The sequence below is a fragment of the Hippoglossus stenolepis genome, chromosome 13 (assembly GCF_022539355.2).
Source record: "Hippoglossus stenolepis isolate QCI-W04-F060 chromosome 13, HSTE1.2, whole genome shotgun sequence".
In the NCBI taxonomy this organism is placed as follows: Eukaryota; Metazoa; Chordata; class Actinopteri; order Pleuronectiformes; family Pleuronectidae; genus Hippoglossus; species Hippoglossus stenolepis.
The window spans coordinates 4,586,170-4,605,943 of record NC_061495.1 but is presented as its reverse complement, the minus strand read 5'-3'; the positions used below and the strand labels follow the sequence as shown (position 1 = coordinate 4,605,943).

The following is a 19,774-nucleotide window of genomic DNA, read 5'->3' as shown; positions in this document are numbered from 1 at the left end:
GCTGAACTGATGGAGCAGAGGAAAGACAAACCTTCACGTCCACAAGGGAGATCGTCTCTTTTTAAGGCAATAGTTCTACATTTTGAGAAATTCACTTGGGAGAGAAGACACATCATAGGTATAGGAGCCTTATATTTGATCCTATGTAAACACAAGAATAGTTAAAAGAAAACCAAGGTTTCAACCAGATAATGAAGCAAAGACAACTAACAATAAATGTAAACACAAGAATAATTCAAGTCAAATCATGTTAGCGAACGAGTCACCGAAAACTCGGCTTCTAGCAGTTGTCAGTCGGTGCACCTTCATGTGCTTTGGGGGCGTAGTTTTGATGAGAGGCCCAATGGGAGAGAGGGGGATGTATCGCTTGTATCTATTTATTGAAGCCTAGTTTTTGCTAGTTTTTCCAGGACTACCAACCCTGGCTTTAAAATCATCTGCTTGTCAAACATGGAAATACCGCCAGCAGTTTATTAGCCTATCATAAAAAAAGTCCAATCTAGCTGCACCTATAAAGCTTCCATAAAGAAGTCATGTTGTGCGGTACATTGTGTAATTTTACACTTCGGTTGCTGTTTGTATTAAACATACAAGATATATAATGTGCTGAACTGAACCTTAGAGGAGCATTTTTTTACCTTTGGGCACAACCGGGCTAGAAGTTTCCACCTGCTTCCAGTCTTTGTGCTAAGCTAACTAGCTCCACACTATCATACTGTATATTTAATGTACAGAGATGAAAGTGGTATCAATCTTCTCATCTAACCTGCTTGCATGAATGCGGTTTGGATTTGAGTCCAGCTGCGGCGTCAGCCCACATTTTATAACATTGTTCTGAGGCGTGTCGTCACTGTGTGCACATGCAAGTCGCTGCAGAAATCCTAATCTCAGTTTAGGGGTGTGAATACTTTATATTGATTTTAGGTGGGAAGGTGGCTGACCAAGCCTTTACCGTATCAGGCTGAATCCAATAAAACTCAGGAGTGGGTTTGAATTCTTTCCACACTCTGCAGATAAAAGAGATTATTGTCATATCTCTGTGTTCTGCTTGGAAATGAATCACACAGGTTAAACAGACACGTGCTTCTCACTCTCTTATAGGGAAATGCACAGAGGCCCTGGTGTTGCTACACACTGACACGCATTCCTGTTTATCCCGCACACATGTTTATTAGATCTGTTGAAAGAGTGCTGGTGTTGCTGCGAATAAAAGATTTACAGTGACGGCGACAAAGAGAAAGACTGAGAGAGGGAGGGCAACACGCCAGGGCACAGATGAGCTCATTGTTGAAACAGGGATTTCCACATTTCCATGTCTGTGTGCCCCCATGCCATGACACAGAGCTGGAAAACAAGAGGGGAGAGGAAAGGGGGCACACACACAGACACACACACACACACACACACACACACACACACACACACACACACACACACACAAACACAGCTGCATGCTGACATGATGCACACACTAACACTTAACTATGGCATAAGAAAGTAAGGTCCATGAAATCATTCATCAATCACAGGACATCAGGGGGAAAGTTCAGTCGAGTTCCTGAAACACACAAAACACACACAGGACGGAGTTCTTTACTCACACCCACACAATATAAAAACACATACACACAGACAAACAAAAGCCTTCACACACAATTTATACACACAGCCAGGCATGCACAGAAATGAAAACACACACAAGCACACACACACACACACACACACACACCAGCTCTACCTCTTTTCTGTCAATAGGGCTTGGCATGCACGGTCTCCATAGCAACCACGCCCCTCCCCTCGGCTTGCAGGGGAGGTGTTTTGAAGGTTCACGTTGTGTGTGTGTGTGTGTGTGTGTGTGTGTGTGTTTGTGTGCGTGTCTATTCGTTTTTGTTGCCTTTTGAGGACCTTTTCCAGCATAAATACTCACCTTGTCAGGACCAGAGCTTTGGTCCCCATGAGGCAAAACTTCATTTCTGAGGTCCTGGTTCGGGTTAGAGGTTAGATGAGAGTTGTGGTTGGAGTTAGGCGCGTGTGTGTGTTTGTGTGTCTGTGTGTCTGTGTGTGTGTGTGTGTGTGTGTGTCAGGGGAGCGACAGAAAGGGGCGTGGATGCGAATCAACTCCAAGAAGTAAAAGCAGCCGGACGTCCTCCTCCTCATCTGGAGCCGCAGCCGCAGCACTGAGCCGAAGTTCGAGTCCCTCCCGGTGTTCAGTAGTTCGGGTGAAGCATCCTCTCTCTCCCCCCCCCACTGTGAGAGCCATGGAAGACGACGCGTCCCACGCCGAGCCCAGCAGCTTGTCGGGCAGCACCCACACCATCCCGCCGCCGCTCGAGCGCCCGGAGCTCCTCATCCCGAGCTTCAGCCCGTCCTCCGCGCCGTCCTCCCCGACCCCGACGGGCACCCTGTCCCGGCTCGGCTTCAGGGCTCCCACCAGCCCGACCTCGGTGGCGCCGGGCAGCCCCGTGGCCGCCGGCCAGGTGAGCGCCATCACCGTGGTGGCGCTGCTGGACAAGCTGGTCAACATGCTGGAGGCGGTGCAGGACAACCAGCAGCGCATGGAGCTGCGGCAGGCCGACCTGGAGGGCGCCGTGCGGGTGGTGCAGGGCGACGTGAGCCGCCTCACCAAGACCCACGTCAGCACCTCCAACTGCGTCAGCAAGCTGCTGGAGCGCTCCCGCAAAGTCAGCGGCCACCTGAAGGACGTGAAGGAGCGCATGGACAAGCAGGCGGTGCAGGTGAAGAAGCTGGAGGCCAACCACAACCACCTGCTGAAGAGGAACCACTTTAAAGTGATCATCTTCCAGGTGAGGGGTCGAGTCCCAGCAGCAAACAGCCTGTTGAAGTTAGAGTTTAGGATCTTTAAAGGTTTCACTCCACCTTTTTTGTTCTCGTGAAGTTGACTTTATTGGTCAGAGAACTTCTGGGTCCCCAGGGGATGTTATTACCTCAATCTCATTTTGGGCTATCAACAAAACTGAATGAAAGTTAGGGCAATAAAAAGTACAAACATTATGGGATAGACCTATGTAGGAAGTACTTGAAAGTACGCACCCAACCTTGGTAAGCACTATAGGTGCTGGCAAAAGAAGCAGCGAAAGCCAAACCTATGTCTGCACATTAGATAATGCTCCCACGAACTTTGTGATAAAGTTTGTAATTGCCTGTGAGGTTAATAAAAAGTTTGTGGGAGCATCAACTCTTGTGCAGCCATAGGCTGAGGCAGGGTCTAGTGTTTTCAGAGCTGGATCAATACTAGACACTAGTGTGTGTGTGTGTGTGTGTGTGTGTGTGTGTGTGTGTGTGTGTGTGTGTGTGTGTGTGTGTGTGTGTGTGTGTGTGTGTGTGTGTGTGTGTGTGTGTGTGTGTGTGTGTGTGTGTGTGTGTGTGTGTTATTTTCCTTCTTATTTGACTGCAGTAGAGTGAGTGTTTTGGTGCCTGCTTCTTCATGCCATGTGACATGTCACATGCTGTGGGTGAGCAGCACTTTATTACCACTTTATGTCAACTCTTTAAAAATGTCGTTGAACAAGACGCCGGTTTTCATGTTAAGCTAATTTCTCAAACGCTGTGGGAGAGTTATTTGCTGTTTTGTGACTGTGTAAATACACTTCAAACACACCTCGACTCACTAAGGGAGATTGTTCCCGCTCATGCCTTGTGTGGGTGTGTGTTTGTGTGTGTGTTTGTGTGTGGGTGTGTGTGTGTGTCAAAGAGAGAGGGGAGAGAAGAAGAAGAAGGGTGTGTCTGGGAATGGAGCTGCAGAGGATAATGGAGCAGGGCTCAGACACTGACTGAGTGGATCGGTTTACACCCCACAGTCATAATTCAGACAGACTGATTTTACCACTTTAACTGCCACATCACACCTTGGAGGTAAAACTCTATACTGGCACTGAGCTAAGTGAGAAACTTCCCAGTTTCCCTCAGGAAATTAGGAGTCTAAAATGAGTGGAATAATACCATCGCTCACTTATCTCCCAACATGAAATGGCTGAAACGTCTACTGGTTACATGGCACCTGAAAGACAGTTTTGATTCTTGACCTGCAGAGAAGCCCTGACGTTATTAATCAAGTGGGTGAAAGCAGTTACATAATGTGTTTGATTTATACATTTCCACTCAACCATAAAAGGCCTGATCTCGCAGAACGATTTTACTGTGATGTGTGTGTGTGTGTGCGTGTTGGTGCGTCTAAGCGTGTGCATACAAGTGTGTGTGCCCAGGCAGTGAAAATAAAGGGGGGCTGGCAGGGGAGGGCATTGTTGACACAGCCAGAGCCACTGAGAGCTCTTAACCGCCGTTGTTATCTGGTTTCCCAGGTACTGAGGCTCTGTTGTTCAAATGCAACAGGTGCCAAGACCTTCCCCTTCACAACAAGGCGGCTCTGTGCGCCTGCGGGCGAGGCACCGCCGATCGATTTGTTTGAATCCCTGCTCAGTTTTTTTTATTTTATTTTTTTTAATGTGCAAGAAGGGAGTGACCTGCTGCTTTAGAGATAGAGAGAGTGGACGGTGCTGCCTGCGTTAGTGTGACCTTTTTGTTATACCAGAGAGCGAGTTTAAAGTTTTCGTGTCCATCCCGGAGGTGTCGTGTTACTCACAGGCTCCAGGTGGAAGTGCTGATGTGACTTCTGCTGGAGTTTTCTCCCTCTAATTTTCAAACCGATGGGTGGAGGATTAGCAGATGGGTGTAGCAGGGCCAGGCTGCCTCGAGGGCGTGTGTGCACATTGTGTGTAGTGCGTGCAGCCTGCCCATTGGATGTTTTATGCTGATGCGTTGGGTCAGGTGTATGCAGTTACAGAGCTGGTATGAGGCTTGGCTTGCCTGAGGGGAGCAGGGAATAAAAGAACTAAGTGCAGCCCTTGTTCTTTCTCCTGCGTTGCCTCTTTTCGGAGTCCGTCAATTTCTACCCCATCTCTTTTTTTTGCCTCAGGTATTTTATCTTTTCCTTGATTTTCTCCATCTGGTCCTGTGCTCTAAATGTTCTCGTCTGACACGTTCAGTTTTTTTTAATCTTTTATTCAAACTCCAACTTGCATGTGACCACTTTTTTTTTTCCGTGTTCAGTCAAGCCACCTGTCATGGTTCCCTGACAACACACCAAAGCACATGCTGCACGCCTCACGGTATCTTTGATAACGCAGGTTTTGCAATGCACCCAAGAGCCAAGTTCCCTGTGCCAGCCCTGTAGTTTCTGGCCGAGGGGCCCTCCTCCTCCTCTGCTCCTCACTTGACCGAGCCGGAGCAAAATACTCATCGCCCTGTACGTGCCAGCTGAGGTGGAAACACAGGGGGCTTCTGGGTAAACGCTCTCTGTTGCACCGAGCAGGGGGCTCCACAAGCTGCGGCCGGTCAGAATTGACAGCGCTGTCTGACGCTCCGCTGAGTTCCTGTGTATAACGTGGACTAATGAGGACTTAATTACTGCTGCTCGGGCCTTGTTTGTTTGTTTTTGTGCACCAGTGCTTTTCGTGTCTCCACGCAAACTCCTCCCCTTATCCATTCCCTTTCTCCTTCACACACACGTTAACGTGCACATGCACAGCATCCACGAATCCGCGTCATCAGAGGATTCCAGTGTGTACAGTGCAGACTCTGGTAATTACAGTTTGTAAAGGCGACATATTTTGCATTGAATTACACGCGCATTTCTTTTTTTAATTATTTGTCACACTGATTAATTACAAAGTCTCTTTACCTGAGTGTTTAAATACCAACAGTCACCTTGGAGACTTTAATCCTAGTGTATCTTATTTGCATCACCTTTTCCATTAAATGCAGTGGGTTTCAAAATAAAACTCCTGTGACAGAAGTGGTTTATTTCTGAGTAGATCTTAATCTGCCCATCTGTGTTTATCTCACTCTGAAATATAATCACAGTAAACAAGTCAACCACGTTGGCAAACTGAATCCGAACGCTGTGAGAATGCAAGTCCTTCTCCGCAGAGCTCCACTGGATACTTAGTGGTGAGAGGGGAGTCATGTGACTCTCTCGGTGGGATGGGAAGAGGATGTGCGGTGGTTTGTCTGTGTTTTTTTGTGGACTCCTAATCGCAGGGAGATGGAGAGTGACAGAGACAGTCGGAGCTCTCACATACAATAAGAGAACTCTCATATCTCATTGCAGGCAAAGAGAAATATACTCCAGAGCCAAAGTAAACACAGTGACTGCGATGGTTGTTCTGCTGCTGGAGGTTTTGCTGCAGGGCCTGTGATGAAATGAGAACTTTGTCCTTTGGTTCTCATTCTTCAGTTGTACATTTATAAAGGGATACTCATTTAACCCTTAGTAAATATATTTTAACATCACAATGTATTAATAGTCAAAGTTTCCATCCATCATCACTGGGTGCTCACAAAGGTTTTGAGTGATCGGCTTAACTCGACTCATTGTCACTTGGTGCGCTCTGCTACCAGTCGTCATGGAGCTTCTGTGTACAGACACTTGACCAAAGGTTGTGACATAATCTTGCCTTTCAGCATCAGGATGTTTTTCCACACTCTGTTCAGGGTCTAAAGATGGAGGACAAACTGGGAGTTCCAGCCACGCCCCAAACTCTTACCTGTACTGTAGTCAAGTGACACAGCACTTTGTAATCTCAAGTTAAATGTCAGTAAACTTTTTCTTAAGGAGTTTATGGTTTCAATAACTATTTTCAAGTCTTCTTCAATACAGCATGATTATCGTTTTGTAAATGATGGTTCCCGTTAGAGCCGAATAGACGATAAAGCACGGTATTCAATTCCAGCTAGTACCGTCCGATGGGTGCAGGTCACAGGTGTAGGTCAGTGTCCTCGGCCCCTCAGTCAAGCTCCGCCCATGCTCCTTTTAAATATGGTTACTTCTGGTTTTCAAAAACGTGCTAAACTCAAGGCTTCAAAACAGTTGTTCAAAAACCAACTGTTGAAGTCACTGTTGGTTTCCACTTGTCTGAATCCCATCTTGTGCGTACAAATACATAAGTGACACAAATGAAGCTTTACTACCAGAAACCCCCTTAAAGCCTTTCTCTGAAGACAAGAACGAGGGTAGACGCAGGGGTTAAGGGTTGAGCTTGAATATTGAATGCTTACCTCGCCCCAAACACGATGTGTTCGAATGTAATTAGGTATCTGAGCGTTATGCGAGCGCACATATTGCGTGTGTGTGTTCAGGGCAGAAACTTCCATCATGAAGTTGTATCCATTTCCACAGGTTGGAGCAGGCCACTGGCTGCAGGCTACAGCTGAGATTTGTTGAGTGTCTCTCTCTGGAGCAGATGATATACTGCACCAGCCTATAGCCCAGAGCGCTGCTGTTTCAGTGTGTGCAGTCATGTAGGGTCTTGATGTGACCAGGCTTCAACCTGCATTGACTTTTGAAGTAAAAGGCCGCTTAACGCATAGTATCATGGTGGTAACTGCAACTTATTTCACTGTTGCCACTGTGGACAAAGAGAAAGTGAGACAAAAAGAAATTCCCCAGAAATACTATCATCAACACAAATGCAATTGTGATCCAGGAGAATTATGTGACTTAGTGAATGTTTATTTGTTTATGCTGATTATACAACTGGTGGTGTCGGGTCCTGCGTCATGGCAATGTGATTCATTTGTTTCAGTAGAAAATGGCCTAATTTAAAATATCTATTCTATTTTACAGGTTCTAATCATTGGAACTCGTTACTACTCTGACTTGTTGACAGAATGGTACCTTCACTGTCTGTTAGTTAGCTGGAAGACTTGATTTTAACTTGATGTCTGTGTGAAAAGTACAGAGTAACACAGGAGAAGGCTTACATACATAAATGGTGTAAGCAATGCTAATATTAGCCACTGGTGAACCTTGAGTTTTGTTAGGAGTTTGTAAACTAAGGGCAAAACTAAGTCGACTACAGAGGCTAGTGATGGTCCAACATCTGTGGACCTGGCTGCTCAGGAAACGCAATGTTTTAATGTCAAACCTTATTGCGTCATATCATTTTCGACAGGTGGCTAGCTGCTAGGTTGTTCGTTGTCAACATAGACTATTTAAAAATCCACAAAGGATTTCCTATCACATTGATGTATTTTCAAGTGTTTCTGATTAGTTTTGATGCTGTAAAATTACAGGGTCCGACTTCATGATTGACAGCTGAGACTGACTCACGATTGATTGATTGCTTCAGGACTCCACCTCTACACAAATTCACCAGTGAAAGATGTCAGCACCTGTATCCAGGATATTTTGGCTTCATTTTTGTCCAGTTGGAGGAAGTGGAATCTTTACTTACAGTCTATGCTTGTCAAGTGTAAATGTCTGACATCTCTTTGACAGTTAACAACAGTAAGAACATCCAAGTTGAACTGGGATGAAGTGAATGTTTAACCGACCTTGCTCATGGCACACACGTCATAGCACAGGCGCAGTAAACATAATTAACGTAATGACTGTGTTCGTCCATTTTCTGGGCTCTGCTGTTGTTCCTGCTGACTGTGTTGACCGGGTTATTGTGACATGGAGCTGTGCTTTCCTACCACATGACTAAATGTCTGCTGTGGGAAAGGCCTTTTTGTTTATGACACATCCTGCTTTATTAATATGTTGACCACATATACAAGCGTGGAATTGATTTAGAAAAACAAACCATTTAGCTCTACCTCTGACCTCCAGTACACAAGTAATGACTTCACAGTTAGATTTGACTTGTTTCTATAAGAATGCAGTTGGGTGTGTTGATATCCTTTTTTTGAGACCATCTGAAAGTAACAAGGGGAAAAGGAGCTAAGGAGAAAAGTGAATGTAGCAGAGGGAAAAAGACAAAGAGAAAGATGTCGGTCTGTTTTGCCTAATGATGGGTTAAGTTTGCAGACTGTTGAGTGTAAGACGTGAGTGGGGATGGGGAGGTTTCACCTTAGGTGCTTCCTTGTTCCGTCTGATGTCACATTCAGGTTTGACGAGTCGACTGAACTGTTTCGTTCTCTGAGGCAAAGGCAAGTTTGTAGCTGCAGACTCCAGGTGTAAGGAACTAGTTTTAACAGCTTTAAAAACACAGACAGGTGATGATAATATTAGGGGGTCTGTGCGGGCTAGACAAGTTGCTTTTTCATCCAGAAATCAAAATCCTAAAACATGTGCAGAATGATAATAAATAAATATACACTGTGTGCATGCAAAGACAAATGAAGGCGGTAGCTCTTAAATCAGCTCAGTCTCCCAGCATATCCCATGATGCAGTGCACTTCTTTGTCTACGCTACTGCCAAGAGTACATATTTTGCATTTTTTTAGTACGCCGCAGGTTTTAATAAGGTTTAAGCAACAATCTCATAGTAGCTCATGTGTTCATTAAGTAAGATGCACGGCTTTAAAATACTCTAGCGACAAAGTAATCTAAATGATTAAAGAAAGTGCTGGGAGTGTTGCTGCTGGTGTCCTGCCAATGCAACTCGCAGTCCTATTGCGTTATTAAACAAATGCAACCAACTCCCCTCTTTTGACTCCTCCTGTGACCTCCCACATGTTCTCTGACGTCAGATTCCAGGCGTCGACATCTGCATGTTTGCTCCTTCTTGACTTTTCAAACCCCATCAAATCCTATCACCAAGGCCAAGGCCGCTACGTCCATGGACAGGAAAGAGGAAAACAAAAAGCATTTTGTTCCTCGCTGTTAGTTTTGTTTTTTTATTTCTCTGCGCTTAAATGAAACATGAAAACACAACACGTCTTGAGATAACACGACGACTTCCTGGCTTCTCTGCACACTGACCTCAGTGTGGAGGAAACATTGTGACAATTGGTGGTAGCCTTATCGTAAAGGCTTGTTGCATGTCCACACAGGCCTTATCGAACAATAGCTCCGATATGTGAAGTCTTGGATTGTGCTGCAAAAATGTCCAATGGAGGATCTTGGGAGATTGTACAAAGAAGCTAAAAAAGAGTAACATGGAGCGAGTGCGAACGTGCAGGAATGTTGTAGTGAAGACTTACCATCATGCACGAGGAGGGAAAGTGCAGGTTTAGCAAATTTGATCTGTGGAGGTAGTGCAGTCAATATCTCAATGGTCCAGTCAACCACTGAGGAGATAATCATCAATATCATGTGTGACATTAATAACAAGACTTGGAGAGCTCATATTGCAGAATATGAAACCTGTTCTCATGCACAGGGCACAACTTCTCTCCTGTAAATTATGGGTTGAGTCGAGCAAGTTTATCGTTGTTGTTTTCCACGTCAAACACTTTGTCCAACAGCCATTTATCTCATCCGGGATAATGGCCGCCTTTCTAATTTCCCGCCTTTTACCAGCCACGTCTGCATGACTTCGCACCTGAATGAGTTATTGTGTGTTGTGTGATTACACAAGCTCGGGAGGCCAGTAAATACAGGCAGATATGGGAGGGGTTTGTGAGCACAGGGAAAGAATGCTCCAGCTTGTTATGCAAAGCTTCACGGGTATTAGGCAAATAATCTAATTAATATCTGTCACAGTTTGAGCTACACTTTGTACGTTGGTATGAGGTAAGAGCTTGGCAGGAGTTTTATATGTTTAGAATATTTCTATGTAGTGTATATACATCAGTGGAAGGCTGTGTATCAACACTGTGCAGAGTGCACTGAGAGTTTATCATGTTTTGTGTGAAGCCAGTCCCATGTCAAATAGGAGAATACCATTTCCTTTCCTTTCTTTCCTTCCTCCGTCCACAGATGGCTCTTCGTGCACAGGGGAGGGCACGATGTTACATAACGTGCTGAGCAGGGGTGAACTGGACGGCACACTAATGGGACGGATGCTCTGTAATCAAAACACATGCAGATGAAGGCAAATTTGCACACGCACAATTTTCAGGTGGACACTGCCGTGATTGTTCACTGAGTGGGTGTGTGAGAGAGAGAGGCTGTGGGGACCCTAGTGTTTGGTCATCGTGAATGAGGTAGATTGGGTTACGGATAAAGATAAAAGGCAAATTAAGAGCATGAAGGTAGAGTGGGAAGAAAAAAGGAGATTGTTCAGAGCCAGAGCTTTTTCTTTAGCTCTTTGTTGGAGATGTGTACAAGAACAAAGTCTGACAACAATCATTAAATATCATTGCAGGTTTTTAAGGTTTATTTTTTCACTGTTCCATTTCAACTTTAGCTTCTCGTTTTCTGTTGCAAAATAATTGCAGGGATAGCAATGACGTGCACAATTGCATCTCTGTGTGTGTGGTGATTGTGTGCGTGGTGATTGTGTGTGTGTGTGGGTGGTGATTGTGTACCCTCTCATTGGCAAAGTCCCCCGGAGGCACCTGACTCACTGTGCCAACACACCTGTACCTGCCGCGCCTGTTAGGATTAGGAAAATCTCCAGGAACCAGGAAAAAAACACACCTGTTCAAACTGTTCAAACACATTTAAATACATACAAGTACAGAAAAATACGGAGCAACTGACTCAGACATTTGCTTCCTCACATTAAGCCTCTGCAGAGAATTTCAGGAAAATGTCTGGACTTCAGTGCATGTCTGAGAGCAGCTTTAGGCAGAGCCCTAATTCTAACATCAGCAAGCTAACATGCTCCCAATGACGATCTTAACAGGCTCTTTCACGAGGTGTAATGTGTACTACTTTCAGCCTCTCAGTTTAGTGTGTTGTTGTTAATTAGCACTTAAACACAAGGTACAGCTGAGGCTGACGGGAAAGTCATTCGTTTTGCAGGTTTTTGTTCATGAGCCAAAGTATTAGACAAAAATAAAATTGACCTGATGATAGAGATATGGGGATGTGGATGTAAACGCCGAATTTCATGGGACAATATTGTCAACCTAAGTTGTCATCATCAAAGTTGACATGATTCATCCTCTGGGGACTGTGAACGCAGAAAATCAATTCAAATTAATTCATTGTGGCCCAAAGTGTGCGATGGATCAACCAAATTTGCATTTGTCTATTAAATGGATCTCAACCATGTCGCCCAGTCCTGAGTAAAATATGTTAATGACTGGAAATGTAAAGCAGAAGCCCGTAGACACACAGAGACAATATAAACAAAGGAGAGAGAAGAGTTGTAGAAGTTGTAGGGTGTCATTACACTCGTGGTATAAACTGAAACATACTCACACAGTAACATGATTCTATCCGAGCTCTTTCAATGAGCTGCACTAGTGTCCTGCCCCGCCCTGATCTCTCTCTCTCTCTCTGCTTGAACACAGCAGGAAGTTCTAGAGAAGTGACTAAAGTTAACTCAGGCTTAATAAAAACTGGCACAACTTGCAATTAGATGGCAATTCTACCGTGCAAGTGTTGAATGTCATCCTGAACTCCATTACCCAGGCGTTCGAACAGAATATCCTTGAAGTGCGCGCCCTATGTTAAATACAGTAAACTCGCTGTCACATTAAATTAACTTTGTTTTCTTGGTTCACTCCAAATTTATTTTAGTTATTCTTTATCTTGCTTTGTTAAACAGTTTTTTATTTTTATTTTTAAACAATAGACAATGTCTTACATGGCTGCACACAACTGCACAGTGGCTCACAGTGACGCTCAAACACACACACACATACTTGCACATACTGTATCACATTCTTAGTGGCTAATGAGCGCTTGCTTAGAGGGTACACTAATTAACGGGGTTCCCAAGAGAGATGTGCCAGAATGTAAGGGCCACGTGCACGGACACACACACACGTATACACACACACAAGACAGACCTGGGTCAAATGGTATTTAGGAAGATTTTGTTTTCTGTAGCTTGCTTGCAAAGATGTGTGGGAGTTAAACTCGGGGCAAACTCACTTCATGCTGTCTCACTAATTGGGCAACCAAACACAAAACCAGCATGTTCACGAGTAAAACCAAACACAAGGTGCAGAAAAAAAGAGCTGCACGAAGTCAAGGCAGGGAAATAAAAGACATAAATGTGCCTGTGTTCACTTTGCAGAAAGAGCTTCAGGTGAAAACCTTGCAGACTCTTGCTCCTGAAGCTTAATTAAAGTGTTTTTTGCAGCAGGTCTAGTACAGTTTGTACCAGGAGGGCTCTGCTCGCATTCAAGGGTGTTTGAGTTTTTTCTGCTGCCTCCCACATACTCCAGTAGCCACACTGATTATATCAAACATGTTTGAGCCAAATCAGAAAGTCTCATGACGTGCCCGGACTGGAGCAGAGGTGTGGAGACTGGATCTTCGGAAAAAAACTCAACACTGCCAAACAGTCAGGGAAACATTTCAACAATTTATCTTCAGGGAATAGTCGGCTGAGGGTCAGCAGAGGTCATGCAAGGCTGGGATTTTGTAATCATGACTGGTCAAATTTAGGTGGTTGCTTAAACCTCAAGCTATCTCACACTTCATGTTGATTAACTCTATCTTAGATGTGCACACAGGGAAGGGAGATAAGTTTAATCTCTGGAGTAATACATCTGATCATAGAGGTGAGCTTTCAGGGATTTCTAGCGTGTTTTATAGAAGAGCTATCAGTCACGCAGCGCCTGACTTTCTGATGTGAGTTTGCACAAACACGTTCCGTCTTTCTTGGGCGTGGTGCAGTGTCAGACCAACCGCAAAATAGGGCATTCAGACAGTGCTCATTCACACACGACAGGAGGGAGACACGGAGAACACAACTGAAGAGGACGGATTACAGTTACACAAAACGAGAGTGGGTGGTAACCAGACCTGTTCCCCAAGGTGCTAGCTTTGTCCTTTTGGATTACCAGTTACAAACCCATAGTGCTTCATGGCTCCCAGCTTTTTGAGGATTAATGACGTACCTAATAGAGAAAAAAAGAATCCTGATACACAAAAAAGCAGTTTGTGGATATTCATCAAACCTCCCCCTTTTAAATATTATTCCTTATACTCTGTTCCTTGCCTTGCTCTGATGTTGTGCCTTTAAGAACACGCTGACAGATTTACTAGCACGGACTGATATACCACACATGCTTGGCACACACCTGAACCGTGAATCATGCCTGCATGACTGAGATCAAGTCAAGATGTATCAGGGATCTGCAAGGTGGTAGAAACAGGACCGTTTTCCACTTCTGAAGAACTCTTCATTTACAGTTGTACAAAAACCTGAGTGCTCTTTTTCAATTTCCAGGGGATCAGGGAAAGAAATGGGACTAAATGTTCTGTAGTTCAACACTATAACTATATAGACTGAACTTTAAAATCACTGCAGGACTTCTTGTATTTACATTTTGTGCAGTTCAACAATCAGTCTCGGTGACATAGCTTTCTTACCATTGTCACAGGTGTGCTATCATTACATCTGATACACTTAAAAATACAACGGTGCGTCAAAACTGGCTTCACCTAGCACAAGTTTACTTTGCCTGACAGATTGCATGCACGGTGCTACTTTACTTTTCCGCAGCATTGATGACGGACGAGCATCTGGTTGGTCCAGTCCTTAAGTATGTGTTAATGACACCCCAAGAAAAACGCATTGCACAGTCCCTCGACAACTAATGGCATCCTGTGACTTAGAGCACCTCCATAATGAAAAGAATGTAAAACTTGAGGCATGTTCGAAAACAACCTCTTCAAACCGGAAGATTGTCTAAAGAACGGGACGTTTACTGACACTCTGATGCAGATAGAAACAAGAAATGAAAAGCATTTGAGAGCTTAAATGTTTGGCTTTTATTGTAAATCATTTCATTTGATTTAGACACTGGTTATGGATGGAAATAAAAAGCATATTCATCTATATTTAAAGTTTCAAGCGCTCGATAGCTAATGGCGTGAGGATGGGTGGGGCTCACACTAGATATTGATACTGGCAGGTTTTGAGGTAAAACAGAGCAGAGAGAGACATACAACTGAAAACTGAGAGCAGTGTGTGACTCCTCCAGAGAAACAGGTGGAATTCCTCACACATTTCAGGAGAAAGCCGAGGAGGCATGCAGAAACTGGTTTCCTCCGTCATCAGCAGGCAGATTAACCCAACATGTCAGAATGTATTTAAGGCAGACATCCATTTGCAAGGGCCAAAGGGCCAGAAGTATACAGTAACGTGTTCATGGGGAATGTGTTTGGATGTACACTTCAAGCAGCATTGTCAAGAATTCCTCGGAGGGCTCTGGTACTTGGAAAGGTGGCTTAGGTCTAACCCTGACCATAGCTAACTCAAACAAAGATCATGTGCTAGAATTCATCTGTATTCTCATTCAGGAGGTCACCAGGTTTTTCTACAATTTACAGCAACTTATACACATCACAGCTATATTATAATTCGTCATATTTTCTATCAAACTAAAAACCTTGTGGACGTTTTTAAAACTGATTCCCAATGACCATCCTTTTAACCATATTTTTCTGTCCTTCTGTTTCTTAGGAAGACAATGAGATCCCCTCCAGTGTGTATGTCAAGGACTCCCTCAGGACCCCACTGCCAAGCCAGTATGACGCAGAATCCACCATGGTTACTCCATCTATCGCAGGCTCGGTTGAATGCAGCCGTGCCCAAGACGAGGGTCTCCAGACCATTAGCCTGTCCTCTGATGACGATGATGTTCTCAAAGCACTGCAGGAGGAGTCCGATATGCTGGCGGCTGAAGCTGAAATGGGTCTGGGCACTTCCCGCCCACTTGAGAGAAGAGCCGACAAATTCAAGCGCAACAGCCTGAAGAAGGTCGATAGCATCAAGAAGGCCTTTACGCGCGAGAGCTTTGAGAAGAAGATGAACCAGATCACCACCAAGATTGTGCCCCCAGAGAAGCGTGAGAAACTCAGGAAGAGTCTCACCCCCAACCACCCCAAGAGCCCAACTGCCAAGTCCTCCTCATTTAAGGTGTCTCCCATGACCTTCAATGTAAAGAAGGTCAGGGATGGGGAGACCCCCACGCAAGACATAGGTTCACCTGGGGAAGAAGACCATGTGGAGATTCCTCATCTAGGAAACATGGATGGTGACATTCCCTTGGCGGAGGTTCATACCCATGAAGACGTTGTGGAGATAAATCAGGAAATGCTGAGTCCCTCCACCCCAGACAGCATGAAGGCAGAGCTGGCAATCAACGGCAAAGCACCGAGCATTGAGTGTGAGATCAATGGTGATCACGCTGCTGGCCTGGCAGTACCAGAACAGGATGAAGATGTTGGCGTGGAAGAAGATGATGAGGAGGGAGAAGAAGAGGAGAAGCACAAAACCCCTGTAGAAACAGCAGCCGATGCCCAGATTCCCACAGCATCAGCTGCTGTGGAGCAAGCAACTTAATATGATTTGATTTTGTTGAGCATCACTTCTAATTTCACTTTTTTTCACTTCTAAGTTTCTACATTTGATCCCCATCAGGCTCAAATGATCCCTCCATTATAAACACTCAGTTCCCAAACAAACTCCAAACATAATCATAGGTTCCTGAGTTACTCCATCCTTGGGCCTTCTTACTACTCTATCACCAGCATAGTCTAAAAATGTTGACGCCTCGGTCAACATCAAACCTCACAGTGCACATCACCAATCTCCTATTTCAACCAACACGGTGCCGCTACCTTTACTAGAACCGGTTCTACAAATGTCTACCAAAAAAGGTACAACAATTTGACCCACTGACTCTGGAACAGCAGCAACAGGGAGATCAGCTTTCCGAAACCTTCTAATGAAAAATGTAATGACTTTAAGAATCCATTTAGTTTTTAAAAAGCAAGCGAAATCAGTTGCTTTATGTCAGCCTCAACTTATTTCCAATGAAATGGAAATAACTTACGCTTTGTAACATTCTTCTTGATTTCTCGGTTATTTGTGGTTTGCAAATGATGACTTGGTGCATCATCGCCTACAGCTGGTATGAAGTGTGAACTATTTAACATTCGGATCTCAGACCTGTTGAAATGTGAGCTCTGCGCCAGCATCGCCCTGGTGGAAAACAGGTACAAGACGGCTTCTTAAACTCTTGCGCTTGGTTGCCCAAGAAAAGCAACATGCACCATAACTCACCCTCATCAACGGGTGCCCACCCCTCCGGCAGCAGCACATCGCCAGGGTGGTGAGCCAACCATCTCCCTCCTGCTGTGCGTGCCTGTGTCTGGACACCCCCCCACCCCCTGCCTCACTGACAAACGGTCTTTTGTTCTTTGCGGTTCTCGTGAAATATAGTAGATCTCCGGCAACAGCGGTGCTGCCCACAGCCTACTGAGGCGGTGCGTTGCCAGGTTGTGCACGATTTGGAATGGGCAGTTTGTAGGTTTTCAGTGAGAATGTTGCGGGGTGTTTTGTAGTGGACTGGAGACTGTTTACAGAATTTCTTTGGACCTGTACTGAAAAGCTTCACTAACAGGTGAAGGTCTTGAATCTCGTCATCTGTCCTTCTTCTTTATAAGTGTTAGTCCGACCCGATCGTTGATGACCTAACTACAGTGCCTAATGAGTTGCATGAGGAACCTAAAAATATCATAGTAATTGGTGTTTGCCAATTGCCAATTAACCTTTTTAATAGCCGAGGAGTAGAAATAGCATAGAATTGTTTGAAATAGTAATAAGAGAAATATATATTTGAGTCCCATTGATGAAGGACAACACTGCAGCACGGAAGCTGCTCTAGATTGAGAGACAAATATATGACTGGCACAAATAACCCATAGGTTTTAATACTGACATGTGTGAAATGTCAACTCTACAGCCCTTGGTCTTTTCTACAGGGCATCTATGTATGATTATGTACAGGAAATATTTTCTACACGAGGCACACTACTCTTTAGGTATTTACCGCTTATATAACATAACGTATGAACTTTAACTGCCTTGAGTATGTGTTCTTAAACAGTAAATGTATCTGTAAAGTTTTTTGGAGTTATTATATGATACTAGGGTGTAATGAGTCATATTTTACTTTCAGGCATCCATTACATGCATTGGGGGAATGTTAGCTCAGTTTCATATGTTTAACACTATCTTATAAACATTTGCATTCACTCCGACACTCCTTAAATGCCTTTACCTTGCACAAGCTGGTATGAGGAGTTGCTCTCCTCATGGAATAGATTCCTATGTTTTCTTGTAGATAAGAGTGATTGTAAAGCATTCCTGATTTTTAATCTCTGCTCTGAGGAATTCTTTGCAGCTTTAACTTTACGGAGCATATTCAAGCTTTGATTACAAACTGCAAAAAGAGAGGATTTAAGTTTCAAGGAGGTGCAAATACATTTGTCACAATCAGCCTCGTGTTTGGAAGTTGTACCTGCAAGTTTCTATAAAGTGACCTTCCTCTTGTTGCACATAGTTAACGCTTTACATGCCTTAGTTATAGATTTCTAATGTTTAATGACTCCCTAAGAATAGTTTGGCGAGTGATACCAGGGGCCAAGGAAACTTGTCTTTGTGTTACACTATAGAATTGAAATTATAGGAACCAAATGCTGGCACTACAGGATTGGAGAACCTCTATTTCAGTTACACCACTACGGCCCACATCCATTATTCTGCTTCTAAATTAGACAGAGCAGAAATTAATCTGCTTACATCTAAATTATGCAAGAAAATCACATTATTGCCGTCTGATAGAGACATGTATGGTGCATTTGATATAGATATATATATATATATATATTTTAACACTATTTGACAAAGTAATACACTCAAAGCCTTTCAGATGCTTCACGTTATAAAAGTTTACCAATCTGCTATTTGGATATGATAGGTAAACAACTTGTTACCTATGTACTCAGTAAGTCTGAGGATTCTTTCTTTTTAATTCTTCTTTTGTATAAATCACTCAACTAAAATAAAGAAACATTAGGCTTACGTGTACATTCTGTTTAATGCAGAGGTTAAAATGTGACCGGCTCTGATGTATTTCTGCTAATCCATGTAAAAGTGTGTTAATTTGGTGATATCTCTGTCTGCTGTTATTAAAAGAATATATCTAGAAATTATTATCTAGACACGTGTGTGTAAATGTCTGTTTTTTTTCCCTTTTGTCTTCAAATCACTGTTAAATCTGGATTATATGTGAGGACCACTGTTTGCTGGGAAAGCTCTGACATGAGATACCTACAGCAGAGGTAGTGATGTTTAATATCATCTTTGTTTGGAGTTTTAAGCCTGTTAATCTAGTCGCCCACTTAAAACCAAAGAAGTTTCCCTCACAGCCACTCGAGTGTTTCAATGTACACCTGCTCACACTTGTCTCGTAAACATGCAGGGATTTCCCTTCAAAGTAGTATTGTATACATCAATAAAAACTTTATAACATTCAGATTTGGATTGTGGTCTTTATTGTGTTAAGAGGAGATGAGTAGATGTCGCACATTTCGCATAAATTGAATGATGGTAGTTTATGTCCTGTGAGTCACTCAGGCCCTGATCCCTGTGACTCACACGTCTGACCAAGGAATCATAGTTCAACTCACTGTTGGGTTAGGCTGTGGTAAGTTAATAAATACATAAATAAATAAATAAACTTAACTGTAGGTAAGAGGTTAGTGGAGGATTAATCTCACTGCAGGGAGTTGTTCAAAGGCTCAATTATCCTATGTACAAAGCACAGTTTATGGATTCAGAGAAATGTAAATTACATTAAACATTATATTTGGGACCTGGGGTCAGAAGCACAGTGAATGGCTGCTTCACTCTGCTTAAACAATATCACTGTTTCTTAGACTGCACAATGTCCAACACTACAATTATCACACATATTTTGTAATCTGTCAAAGATATTTCTGATATGACCATGAGGAAAAACTATTACTACTATTTAAAATAAAAATAATTTAACAATCTTTCCACAAACGTCTGGTTACTATGAAAATTATTTGGAAACAGGACAAATTATTTTTAAATTACGTTTTTACTTATGTGTCATATGATAACAGAATGTTATATATATA

At 43.6% G+C, this 19,774-nt stretch overlaps 1 protein-coding gene across 1 annotated transcript; it reads left to right on the top strand.

The window, feature by feature from the left end:
- Positions 1-1,905: 1,905 nt before the first annotated feature.
- Positions 1,906-19,143, top strand: cavin2a (caveolae associated protein 2a). The gene is made up of 2 exons (XM_035174833.2): positions 1,906-2,804; positions 15,282-19,143. The coding sequence occupies exons 1-2, from the start codon at positions 2,259-2,261 to the stop codon at positions 16,161-16,163; spliced, it is 1,428 nt and encodes a 475-aa protein (XP_035030724.1). The 5' UTR covers positions 1,906-2,258; the 3' UTR covers positions 16,164-19,143.
- Positions 19,144-19,774: the final 631 nt, after the last annotated feature.

What these genes read in the sequence shown, in the direction of transcription:
- cavin2a (XM_035174833.2), top strand. Translation starts at nt 2,259, where the DNA reads ATGGAAGACGACGCGTCCCACGCCGAGCCCAGCAGCTTGTCGGGCAGC. An exon ending in TTAAAGTGATCATCTTCCAG is followed by an intron (nt 2,805 to 15,281) that starts GTGAGGGGTCGA and finishes TCTGTTTCTTAG; the next exon opens with GAAGACAATGAGATCCCCTC.